This window comes from Chaetodon auriga, chromosome 16, assembly GCF_051107435.1.
Source record: "Chaetodon auriga isolate fChaAug3 chromosome 16, fChaAug3.hap1, whole genome shotgun sequence".
Taxonomy (NCBI): Eukaryota; Metazoa; Chordata; class Actinopteri; order Chaetodontiformes; family Chaetodontidae; genus Chaetodon; species Chaetodon auriga.
In genome coordinates, this window is record NC_135089.1 from 20,512,631 (window position 1) to 20,524,405 (window position 11,775).

Consider the following 11,775-nt stretch of genomic DNA (forward strand, 5'->3'; position numbering starts at 1 on the left):
TAAACTAAATATTCCTTTAATATTCTGTTTCACAGAAAAACACACACAAACACTACAGACAATACAAAGCATGTAGGCAACACGTGTTCAAGGAAAAAGTAATCTAGTAGTCAGCTCAGTGATGTTTCCTCTTACTTGCCCCACGTCTGTCAACCCCTCCTTTTGGACTCTCTACTACTTGATCTTTTGTCTTGTGCAACTCTCAGACCATGTGACCTTAGTGCTTTTTGGGGACAAATGGAAATTGTCAACTTCCATAAGCTCAGCAGTAAACCAGTCACACACATACAGTGCTCTTCAAAGGCAAATTCTGTGGAGTAAAAGTGAAACTAAAAGACTGTGAATATCCTGTGTGACACAGTGATGACGTTCACGACAAAGATGTGGAGAATATTTGGGCCCTGTTTATAATCCAGGGGGGGAATCGCAAAGCTACCTCAAGGCCAACAACAATCTTCCAAAAACACTGACACTCCATGCATGTAGCAACCATTTAACACTGAAACAACAGAAACCACTTCTCACTTCAACATCTAACCTGCCTTAACTGTGACAGGACACACCACAAGGGGACATACTTAAGCTTTGATGACACCAGGTAGTCAGAGATTGTGAGCCTCCTAAGCTTTGTCACAGGAAACACTAACCATTTTAAGCATTAACAGAAAGGTGTTCTTACTTACGCAGCTAAGCCGTTCGGACTCTTTATAACGTAAGAAAAAAGCAGCCTCTTATTGATGAAGCAGGAATGATCCTATATTTTCCATTGTCAACAAATCCAGTGAAAAGACAATGCACATCAAAATTCACGAATGAGCTTGACAGTGCCACTTTTTGATACGACCAGGCCGTTAGTAGAGTGAAGTGATTGCTGGTTTATACCTCTTATTAAAATGTTAATAGGGACAATGGACAATACACTTATTGCACTGGATATATGAAGGCTAGCATGGATCTGTAGCTGTGGCCTTTTCATGGGATTTGTTGACACTTAGAATATAGAATATCGTCAAAGTCCCCTTTACCTTTATTTGCTGGTGACTACATCAAACTTTGGACTTCTGTTATTAACGGTGTACACAAAGCGGTGCTGTAACTGAGTCCCTCTTTTGTATACTATGAACCACCACATTTCAAAATATCTAGTGATAAAACATTGCTGACAACTCTTACTATTTCATATGGCAGTGACACCAATCAACCCACTGCAAACAACAGACACGAACATCTGGATTAAACGCTGAATGATGAGGAAAGCACAACTATCCACATGCTTAGTAGAGCACTTTGAAGTACTTGCAGTTGAAGCAGCCTGCAAGATTCATCTCATCCAGTATCCTCCATCCATGCTCACAGGCTTGTTTCAGGACTGGTGCCCATGTCATCCTTTTCTTGAGGCTCCTTTAAGAACCTTTCCACTTCCTGTGAGTCCACTGTTATACTCTCTGGCCTGACCTCTACTTTCTCTTTGTCCGTCACCTCCTTCAACTCCTTTATCACTGCCTTGAGTGTCGCCTTCTCTTGCTCCTCCCTTGCTCCTTTCTCCTCCTCGTCATTCATCTCTGCAGGTTCGCTGCACACCTCTGTCTTGGCGTCGTCTGTCACTGTGATTTTCTCGAGCTTGTCTGCTGGTGTTGAGGACTTTCTTCTGATAAACAGGAAATTACAAGTAGCCAAAACCACAGCTGAGAGGACCACCTCGCTCCCTGCCAGCAGGAAGACATACATGTAGTTCTTGGTAGCATCAAGAAGCCGGCCTGAGACAGAGGAAGGAGAAACAGGGCCACAGATGAGAGGATAAAATGGGAGAACCACACAGCTGACCGAACTGTACCTAATAATTATTTGAATAACAGGGGAGAGGAACATACAGCTAGTTACATGGATTTTTGTGAAGCGTCAGACTTTTGTTGTAGAGCAATCCAATACTGTAGATAGAGAGACATCTTTTGAAAATGTTAGTTTAGCCCATCTACAGGAAATATAACTGCCTTTGGTTAAAAATGAAAACATGCTTCTCCATCTGCATGTACGTGAATGTAGTTGGGTGTCATTCAGAGGATGTTGGCATGGCTGCTGTCTTTTATACTTGTTTGAATTTGGACTAAAACATAACATGTCAGCTTCAAAACTTCCTCCTGAAATGAAGTCAGATCAACCAGTATGCCAAAATCAGACATTACTAATCATTGTCTTACACAAAAGATGGAGTCCATGAGGCATTCAGCGTGGTGTGGGGCTGTGCTAAAAGTTTTGCATTGAGCTGATGGTCATTCACCATACAGCAATACATGCTAAAGACCATGCACGCAAAAACATTGTCACTGTCACGTGGTTGTCATTGTCCTATTAGTTGGTTGGAATACATCCAGACGGTGGGGCTTAACTTATATAAGCCTATCAGAGTCAGATACAGACTGAGAAGGAGGTAGAAAACACCTATACGATAAAGCTGGAAAACTGCGCAGTAGTGAGAAACTCCTTTTGTCAAGACTGTGATGGACAATGAATGATAACCCTCATCTCTGAACGATTTTGGTTTAGTTTCTGTCTACACTCATATCTTCTAAATGATATGTTGTGGCCTGTTAGTAGCTGGTATAGCCATTAGACTTAGTGTTAATGAAGCCTCTTAGACGTAACAACAAAAAAATTCTCCAGCAGTTTTTGTGACTACTGACCTGCACCAGGTGGCCCCACCAGCACAGCAATGGCCTCCAAGAGCAGGACCAGGCCAATGGCACTGGAGAACCTCTCAGTGCCAACTATTGCCATGAGAACCTCAAACTGCAGCGCACCCACCATGCCGTAGGAGAGGCCAAAGAAGATGCAGAAGACCACCAGCGATGCATAATCCGTGGCCTGAGGGCAAATATGAAATGCATTGTGAAGGATGTTTACGTTTTTACATCAGTGGTCTAAGCTTTTTCTTTCCAGTTCATAATGAGCAAACATTCACCTACCTGTGATCCAATCAGGTCAGTGGTTCCATTGAAGATCAAAGCAAAGCTGAAGAGGTAGACGCAACGAGGGCGCACCCATTTCAGTCCGGCAATCACACCACACGTGGGCCGGGCAAAAATGTCAACGAAGCCCAGGATAGTGAGCAGCAGAGCCGATTTGGTGTCCTCATTCCCAAGCTCCTTAGCATAGCTCACAAAAAAGACCGGAGGCACAAACAGCCCCAACACCATGATGGATGCCGCCAACGTGTAGATGAGAAACCCACAGTCACGGAACACAGAGAAATCCAGCAGTTTGGGTTTGGGCTTCTTCTTCTCTGCCCCCTCTGTTCCTTCCTTGCTGTCCTGTTCCAAGTCTGTAGCCTTGAGCGTCTTGGGGGCGACCAGAGGCTTCATTAGGGCCGCGCACACACAACAGTTGAGTAGCAGACCTGCCAAGATGAGGAAGCCCCCCCTCCATCCATAGTGGTACTGGAGGACCTGGCCCAGTGGAGAGAGGCAGCACAGGGCCACGGGGCTTCCAGCAGCTGATAGCCCATTGGCCAGAGGACGCTTCTCACTGAAGTAGCGGTTGAGCATAATTAGAGATGGTTGGAAGTTCAGGGCCAACCCCAAGCCTGCAGCAAAGGAAAGAAAGAAAACTTTCTAATCATGCATTTAACCATCTGACACCAAATTGAGTGTTTCGGCAGAGTCTGACCTGTAATGACTCCAGTAGAGAGGTAGATGTGGATGATGCTGGTGGAGAAGGAGGCCAGGATCATTCCCAGAGAGGCAAAGAGGCCACCCACCATCATCACTGGACGACAGCCGAAGCAGTTCACCAGCACACTGCACAGAGGACCTGGACAAAGTGTCACACACTCAGTCTGGCTGTGTGTGTGTGAGGGTGGTCGGGTGTTTCTATTAGTGTGAGATGCAGCACATAAATAAGACAGCTTGTGAGGTTTGAGAAGCTGATGATGAAGCTGATATTTATCTTTTTGTCTGGATGCGGGTAAGGCAGCAAACTACAAAATTTCAACTGCTGCTCCTTTAAGTCTGTTGAAATTTCCTTGATAATGCGATGAGAATAAAGGTGACTTAATGTAATGTTATGAAGTTGGTGTAGGAAATTTTTTTACTTCAAAATTATATTATTGTTTTTGATATACTCAATAGGATTTGGCTGTACAGAAACATACAATAGTACAATAATGTTTGTGATATTAAATGTTTCTTAGACAATAAAACCTATGATAACTCCAACTATGAAGCTGATGAAGACAATGAGGTGCAGTTTGAAGCTTTGGGAAAAGCTAATTATTAATGTTATTTTAAAATATATCATTTGGATCAAATGAGTTTAATTTTAGTTTTGTTTTCATATTTTATTACACTTAATTTTAATCATTTTTGATTTATTTTATTGATTCTTTTAGAAATTCATATTATACAAACCATAAATATCAATCAAGTGGAATGATTTCACTAAAGGATTTAGCTGTTTGCAGTCTTTGTGCTAACCCAAGCTAACCGGCTGCACCCATCCTCAGCTGAAAAACAGCCATACCAGTGATCGTTTGGGGATTCATGGACAATCAACCTATTCAGTCGTTTAGGTATGAGGACGTGTTCAGCTCTCTGTAAGACAGTGAAGCAGTATATTTCCAAAAATGTCGAATTATTCCTTTAATATTGACAGGGCTGATTCACTGCAGACCATACATTTCCTGGAGTCCTCTTGTCTGAAACTGTTTTTTGATTTGCTGTTTGGGTCATCCACACACTTGGTAAAATAGTTAAAGCTGACATTAAAATAAGAAACGTGAATCAATACAGTCCGAAGACAGATACAGACCATGCACAAAACAAGCAATGTGCTGTAGTTCATGGTAGTGTTGTGTAGCAGTGCATAACTTTATAAGATGTTCATGTTGTTCACATAAACACATTCTCAGCTTCATGAAGGTAGCGTTTATTGCAGGGTTGCGTGGTACTGTGCTGTATGTGTCGTACAAGCAGCAGCCTACCTGTGCCATAGAGCATGGCCAGCAGTATGGAGGAGATCCAGGCAGTGTCGCTGTATCCCACCCCAAACTCCCTGATCAGCTCTTTATAAAAGACACTGACCGCTTTAGGAAAAGCATAGGAGAAGCCTGTGATGACAAAACAGCCTGCCAGCACCGCCCAGCCCCACCCTCCATCTGGAGCCTTCACCCCTCCTGCACCCGTGTCCACTACCACACCTCCCATGGTGCTCTAGGGCTGTGTTTTAATGGAGGCAGACAGAGAAGCTAGAGGAAAAATGACATTGACAAAAAGCAGTTGGATAGAGTTTCTATGTAAGTACATCTAATTTAGTTCTGCATGATGAATACAGGCAACCAGCAATTAGACTGCTCCCAAGATTTAATATATTCAGCTAAAGTGGATACATGTGGCAATCTATCTAAATAATAAATAATAAATTTTTAAATCGTCTGTGATACAATTATCATTAAGTGGAATTTCCAGAAACTCTTAAAGCTTTAGCTCCAAATGGAAAAGCCCCTTCAGTGTTGATTGGAACATTTCTGACTACGGAAGCCTTAATTTGAAATATCAACAAGCCAAAAACATGACTCAGCACGGATGCATGTTTGTCTGTGTGTCGGGATGCAGAGAAGTGACTGTTAACAGTGGCTCACACAGGTTCTGACGTGGTCCCCTCAGAAATCCTCACAGTCACGCATGATTGGAGTAGCCCTGCCCTCAAATGTTGCTGATTGGCTGAGCAGGAGAGGGAGATTTTCTGGAGCGCTGAGATTGGACCAACAGGCACTAAAACAAAACGAGTAGAAAGCAGCAATCTTAGTCACTTTTTAATTTAAAATGAAATGACCACATTTGATGGTATTTGAGGGTGTTGACAGTCTTGCTTACTCCACATAGTCTTTTAATTTTAGGACAATGCAGTGGGACAATGATACTAAACAGACGTTTTAAGGCTACACAGTAAAACGCTCTTTACTGTCTGACCTCAATGTAACCTATCAAGTGTTTTACTGCTAAAGACCAGGCTGACGGCAGCCCCCCCCCCCACACACACACACACCGCCCTCCCTGATTCAAGTAGGGAGTGGCCTGACTGAACCTTAGCTGCTGTGTATCACAGACTTCAGGCAGTCAGACACTGAAAAGGATAAAAAATATGACAATTTAAGCTCCTTTTCATTTGTCAAATAAACACTGTTCTCCTAAAATTAGCAGACTGTAAACATCCTTAAATCAAACAGTCACTGTTTCTTTACAAATCTAATGAGTTCTGAGCCAAGAAAACCATAAATGTGGACTCATCCTAATACCTGGACTGTACTGTAAACTTTTCAAACACCAATTAAAAAAAACAAACTACTAACAATGAGGCATGAGATCAAAATTTAGGTCAAATTCAGAGATATTATCTAATGCCAGCACTCAGCCCTTAGCAGTTGAAGCAAAATGCTGATTCTAACATTTTCCTTCATCACCTCAAACCAGTCTGTATTCACAAGACAGCAATAACCAGCCAAGTGTGAATTATTAATGAACTGTTCGATTCATAGTTTCACTGGGTCCACCATGACCGCACATTAGCATCTCACCCGAGAACAGACAGATGCAGGTTCAAGTGTATGTGTGTATGTGTGTATGAGTCCAAATCATGCCAAGGATAAAGACCATTATCTACTGCTTGGACAATGAGGAAGTGGACAGTGATTCCATCAGCTAATTTACGTGTCGAAGAGCTCAGTTAACAACTCGTGCGGGTAGAAATGCCGGCTGGGCTCAGGCCAGAGCAGCTAGCCATCCAGTGTCTCCAGGAAACACGATCATTTCAAGCCTGTGTGACGTGACCAGCCTAAAAAAAAACTATGGAAAACCAGAAGCTGTGTATTTCAGTCAGTCCCCAGGGAAATATGCTGCATTATTACACAGTCATACGCAGCTCTGAAAACATATCCCGAAGTCACTGCTGGGAATATTGTTTTGGACTGTAATATCTGCGTTCGTGGAAAACGTCCTCTGAGTCTCCTTCGATGTCAGAGAAAGTCTTGAAGTTACAATCTTTGCCAAAAACCTGATAGATGCTGCTTTGTGCATCAGCAAACATCTCAGGTACACGCTCAGTCCCAGCTCAGTGTTGACAATCTAAAACATTTCATTGGTGAATGGTAAAACATCATCAGTGTGCTGGATATTAGGGGACACTACTGAGTGTTTTGACAGAATCAGAGAAAGTATCTTTAGACCTTGGGGGGGTCATCATGGTCCACTGGAAGATTCAACATACTCATAACGTGTAACATTCAAATGTCTTCAATGTTTAAACTGACAGAAAACCATTATTTTATTCAAGGTAATGTTGCATTTCATTTAGTCCGCTGTCAATGGCTTCATGTCCCCTGTACGCCCCCTCTAGTTGCTATAACTTCCAGGGAAACACGGGAAACACCACATAATCCTGCAGGGAGTGAGGAAGGAAGTGGGCGAACTTGCTAAGTGGCCAATCTATTGTTTACTAATGCTCACTGGCGATGGAGGACGATTATTCATTTTCACACACTGCTTTACACGCTGCATGAAGTCGACTCTGGCCTCCAGATGTTAGTCATTCAAGAGAAAAGCAAAACCAAAAATCAGGGGCAGAATTTCAGAAAGGTAGAAATGTCTTATGTAGCACAGGCATGAATCATTATTAAAGCTGCACTGATCAATATTTTTGTACTAACACTGGTTTAAATGACTGTGTAGTGTGAAAGGGGTCACTCAAAGAGGTGAACCCACACAGCTATCGCTCGAGTTCTCCTCAGCGTTTTGCAGCTTTTTACATTCTTTTCCCTCACTGTTTTAGTATTTTGGCCTGCAACCTGAATTTAAATAGCAACACAAGGAAAAAACAAACAAACAAACAAAAATAAGTTAACACACATTTAACGCGTCTTAGAGAGGAAAATAAGTCACCCAGAGGTCTGCAGCAGTACATCTCATTTCTTTCAAATAGATTTGGACTTATAATCTTTTTTTTTTTCTTTTTTTTGTGTCCGTAAAATTCAAATGTTGACAGAATAGGAGTACATTTTGTAGATCACATTCAGACGCCTCGTCACTCTTCTTCTATACTTCAGTGTTGCCCGCGTGAGGTCTAATGTTGTTTCTGCTGGATGTGTGAATAAGCAGCAGTGCGCTAACACATTTGCTATTAATGACTTTATAAGGCAATAATACGTCAGTTGTTCTGCTGCCCCCATGTGGACAAAAAAACAATGAATCCAGCTTTAAAGGCTTACTGCAAAAACAGCTTCACAAAGCTAACAAGACACCTTTATGGAAAACAATTTAAAGTATTTAGACATAAGTGGGACTCAGGTTAGTTAAAATTGGCCTTAATGATCTTTCAGTATAAAAGCTGTGAAAGTTTAGGGAGATGTTTAAAGCCATGTGAGAGGTCTAGAGTCTATTTTAGCAAGGAAATGAAACATTTGAGCAATTACATCTAACAAAAATATTACTCATTTGAGAAAAGGTCTTTAATAATTACACTGATGTCAAATCCAGTTTCCTTCACAGCACTGGTCAGTGCCATCACTCCCCTCACATGAAGATGTTTTCAACTTTCTTCTACTTTGATTTTTACCGTTAGACTATTGACGAATGTATTTTCAAAATAAAAGCTTTCAAGCCTAAAACAGCCAATTCTGACTTGTTCTGGGGGAAATGAACATAACTCCACATAACACACTTCTTCCATCATGAAGAGCGTGTGCTACCTCACCTGGTCTGTCTGCATGCCGCTGTCCTCCCGATGCCACAACTCATGTCACGACACGGACGGCTGGCATCATGCGACAAAACGTGCATCATAAAACGACATATCACGCCATATGACGGACATTACTGCTCCCAGCAAACACACTGTGGCTATTAATATTAACGTGCCCCTCTGGCTGTGACAGATGCCCTCCTGTTTCACTCACCAGCTCCATCCTTGTATTTGCATTTAACAGGGGAGATTTGATGTTATCAGCGGTGATGTCAGCGGCACATAACACACGCAGAAACAAACTGTTGAGTCTCTTACCGGCAGATGCTGCTCAGAGTCGTCCCTCCTCCAGCCTCCTGCCTCCTGCTTCAGCACCGGAGCCGCGTTTGTCCCCGCACGTCTGCCTGCAGACCATCGACCGGGCAGAGAGGGGCCGCTGGGTCCTAAAGCCTCCGGATCACTGTCCTCACCACACGTACTCCATGGTCCTCCGCTATTTTTAGCCTTTTGTTTTATTAACAGTGATGAGCAGAGCGGGACTGGTTGGCATCCTCTTTATCTTTTGGATTTCTCCAAAGAAGCGTCATCTCTAATCAGACTTGGAATGATCTGCACTGCTTTGCAATGCATAATCACATAAAAAAAGAAATTTAAAACTGTAGTAAATACTATCTTTGTTTGTTTCATCTCAGCCTACTGCAGTAATTTAATTTTGCAGTCCACTTAAACAGAGTGGTCAAAAGTCCGATTTGAAGTCCCTGCCAGTGCCATGGGTCCTAGTCCAAAAACTACATGGATCCTACACTTCCCATAATGCAACTTGACAGTGTCTTTGATTATAGCATCCCTGCCTGGTGAATGCTCATATATTTCAAACTCCTGTGCACTAATAGTCTTGACTCCAAGCTGGGTGACACCATGACATGTCAAAGCTTAACTTGCCACATAGAGCCACAGAGTACATTACAGTAATGCAGTACAGGCTGAATACTACTCCTCAAGGCTCCTAAACTGAGCTTGATGAGGAAAACTGGCAAGTTGTCCCTTTAAAGTCTCTAGAAAGTGTTTCTATAATGAGCCTGGTGATTGATTTCCGAAGGAAAGCGCCACAGACTGTGTATATACAGTATTTCTCAAGTGCAGCCTATGACATTAGCAGTTTTCTCTTAATACTGACAGTAGAACTTTTTATGGCTGTGGGATTTTTAAATTGCATTTAGCATTTTTATATTCTGTACAAACGTACATACGTAGTTCTTTTTCTATTCTGTATCCTGTACACTTTTTTTCATCTTGACCTTTTTGATCCAGGATGCCTGCGTAGCTACTTTTCAACACACATCTACACCTACTATTAAAAAAAATTTAAAAAAAAATGCATATGAGGAGCAGCAGTGGATGCAAGGTTGGCTCCATCCAGCTATCTCAAGTTAATCCTCTCATTATTTCTGAATGACAAAGCAGTTTGGTGTGATAACAGGTTCACTGTTTTGCTCTCTTGCAAGGTAGTTTAAAAACTTCTTTTTTTGAGGGATAATGAAGTCGCTACCATGTGAAAGTGGCACGCAGGTTTCTTATGGTAAGAACGCTGCCCTGCCTTTCAGTTTGTGATCTCGAGATAAAGGCATTAAAAAGTAATGGCTGTAACCAAAGCCGCTGTGGGCTCTCATGTAACTTGTCTGCTGTTGTGCACAGGCAGGCAGTGAACAGCGGCTTTATCAGAGCTTTCCACTGAAAACAGCTGCCTACTGTTAAGTCTGAAAATCAGGTAGATGACAGCAGTGAGACTGAACCATAACTGAGCAACAGTGGATCATAAAACCAAAGCTATGAGCTGAGAGGTGCTCAAGCGCTCTGCACAGCTGAGGGACTCTGTTAGGTTTGGTGATAAATCTTGATGCACCGTTGATGTGTTTGCACTGATCAGAAGCTGCGCTGCACCTGGAGGTGTGTTGCTGTGCTCTAGCTCTTTCCTGTGATGCTCTGACTGACAGCATTAATAATGAGGGAATAAATAAAGTACTGTGCTGTTGCTGTGGGCCAGACTGTGGTTTGCTGACGTCAACACTCCCCCTGCCCCACTTCACCTCTGGACAGGCAGCATGTGTGTTTGTGTGCGTTATGTCCTTTACTCACACGCTCAGCTCACCCCTGGGGAATATCCCCCTGGAATAACACTCCAGATGCCTTGTGTAAAAATAGATGCTCTCGTTTTATTCTATTAGAAACACACCCAGAGATGTTTGCAACATAGAGCACCGTCCACCTGTTTTTCCCACTTTGCTTTGCATCCTGTTGGTGGCTTTTCACTGAGGACGTTGTTCCCATCCTGAGCACAGTTGTCTCTGCACGTCCTGCAGGGAGGAGGCAGTGACCTGTTGTATAACAGTCCCAGCAGCTTGTCCCACAGCGCCACTCAGTGCTTGGACTATGTCATTGCTGTAAGAAGCAGCTTTATTCCACTCACTGGACCCACTAAAACTTTGCATTGTGTGGGATTGGTACTAGATACCAAAGAGCACTGGGGAAGACCTTATGTGAAAACACACACACAAAAGTCAGTAACAGACTAATAGAAAATCATAGAAAATAATTTAGTGCATATCTCAGGGTTGTTTTCCACAGCAGTTGTAAAAAAAGATGGAGTTATGATTTAAGTGTAGTGAGCGTCATGTATATTAATTACTGCCACTCCCTTTTGTACGGAGAAACCAGCCTAATCCACATTCACAAAGTGGTTTACAACTGTCCGTGTTAATAATTAAATAACTAAATAAAGGATGCTGATGCAAGCCAGTCGGTGTTGGAAGTCAAATGTTTTTCATATTTACTGGCGATCATGGCCCTAAATTAACCAGAAGAGCGCTTTAAATTACAAGTAAGCAGGGGATGTGTCTTATTACCACCCTGCCCCTGTAATATTAATCCTATCTGAACAAGGATGTGAGGCTCACAGCAACACTAACATGCTGATGTTTGCCATGTTCAGCATCTCCAGTTCGCACGTAAACAGTTTTTAATTAGCACCAAAACAAAGACAAGCTGGGG

At 42.5% G+C, this 11,775-nt stretch overlaps 1 protein-coding gene across 3 annotated transcripts; it reads right to left on the bottom strand.

The window, feature by feature from the left end:
* slc16a3a (solute carrier family 16 member 3a) lies at positions 1 to 9,122 on the bottom strand. Of its 3 annotated transcripts, none has more exons than XM_076753096.1 (7): positions 9,046 to 9,122; positions 5,633 to 5,765; positions 4,976 to 5,239; positions 3,664 to 3,807; positions 2,964 to 3,580; positions 2,682 to 2,862; positions 1 to 1,757 (listed from the first exon to the last, which is right to left on the bottom strand). In XM_076753096.1, exons 3-7 carry the CDS (start codon positions 5,196 to 5,198, stop codon positions 1,351 to 1,353), a joined length of 1,572 nt encoding a protein of 523 aa, XP_076609211.1. In that variant the 5' UTR covers positions 5,199 to 5,239; positions 5,633 to 5,765; positions 9,046 to 9,122; the 3' UTR covers positions 1 to 1,350. The 3 variants fall into 3 exon arrangements, with proteins under 3 accessions (XP_076609211.1, XP_076609212.1, XP_076609214.1); XM_076753097.1 differs by lacking the exon at positions 9,046 to 9,122 and adding an exon at positions 8,740 to 9,031; XM_076753099.1 differs by lacking the exon at positions 9,046 to 9,122 and adding an exon at positions 8,942 to 9,026.
* Between the last annotated feature and the right edge of the window lie 2,653 nt (positions 9,123 to 11,775).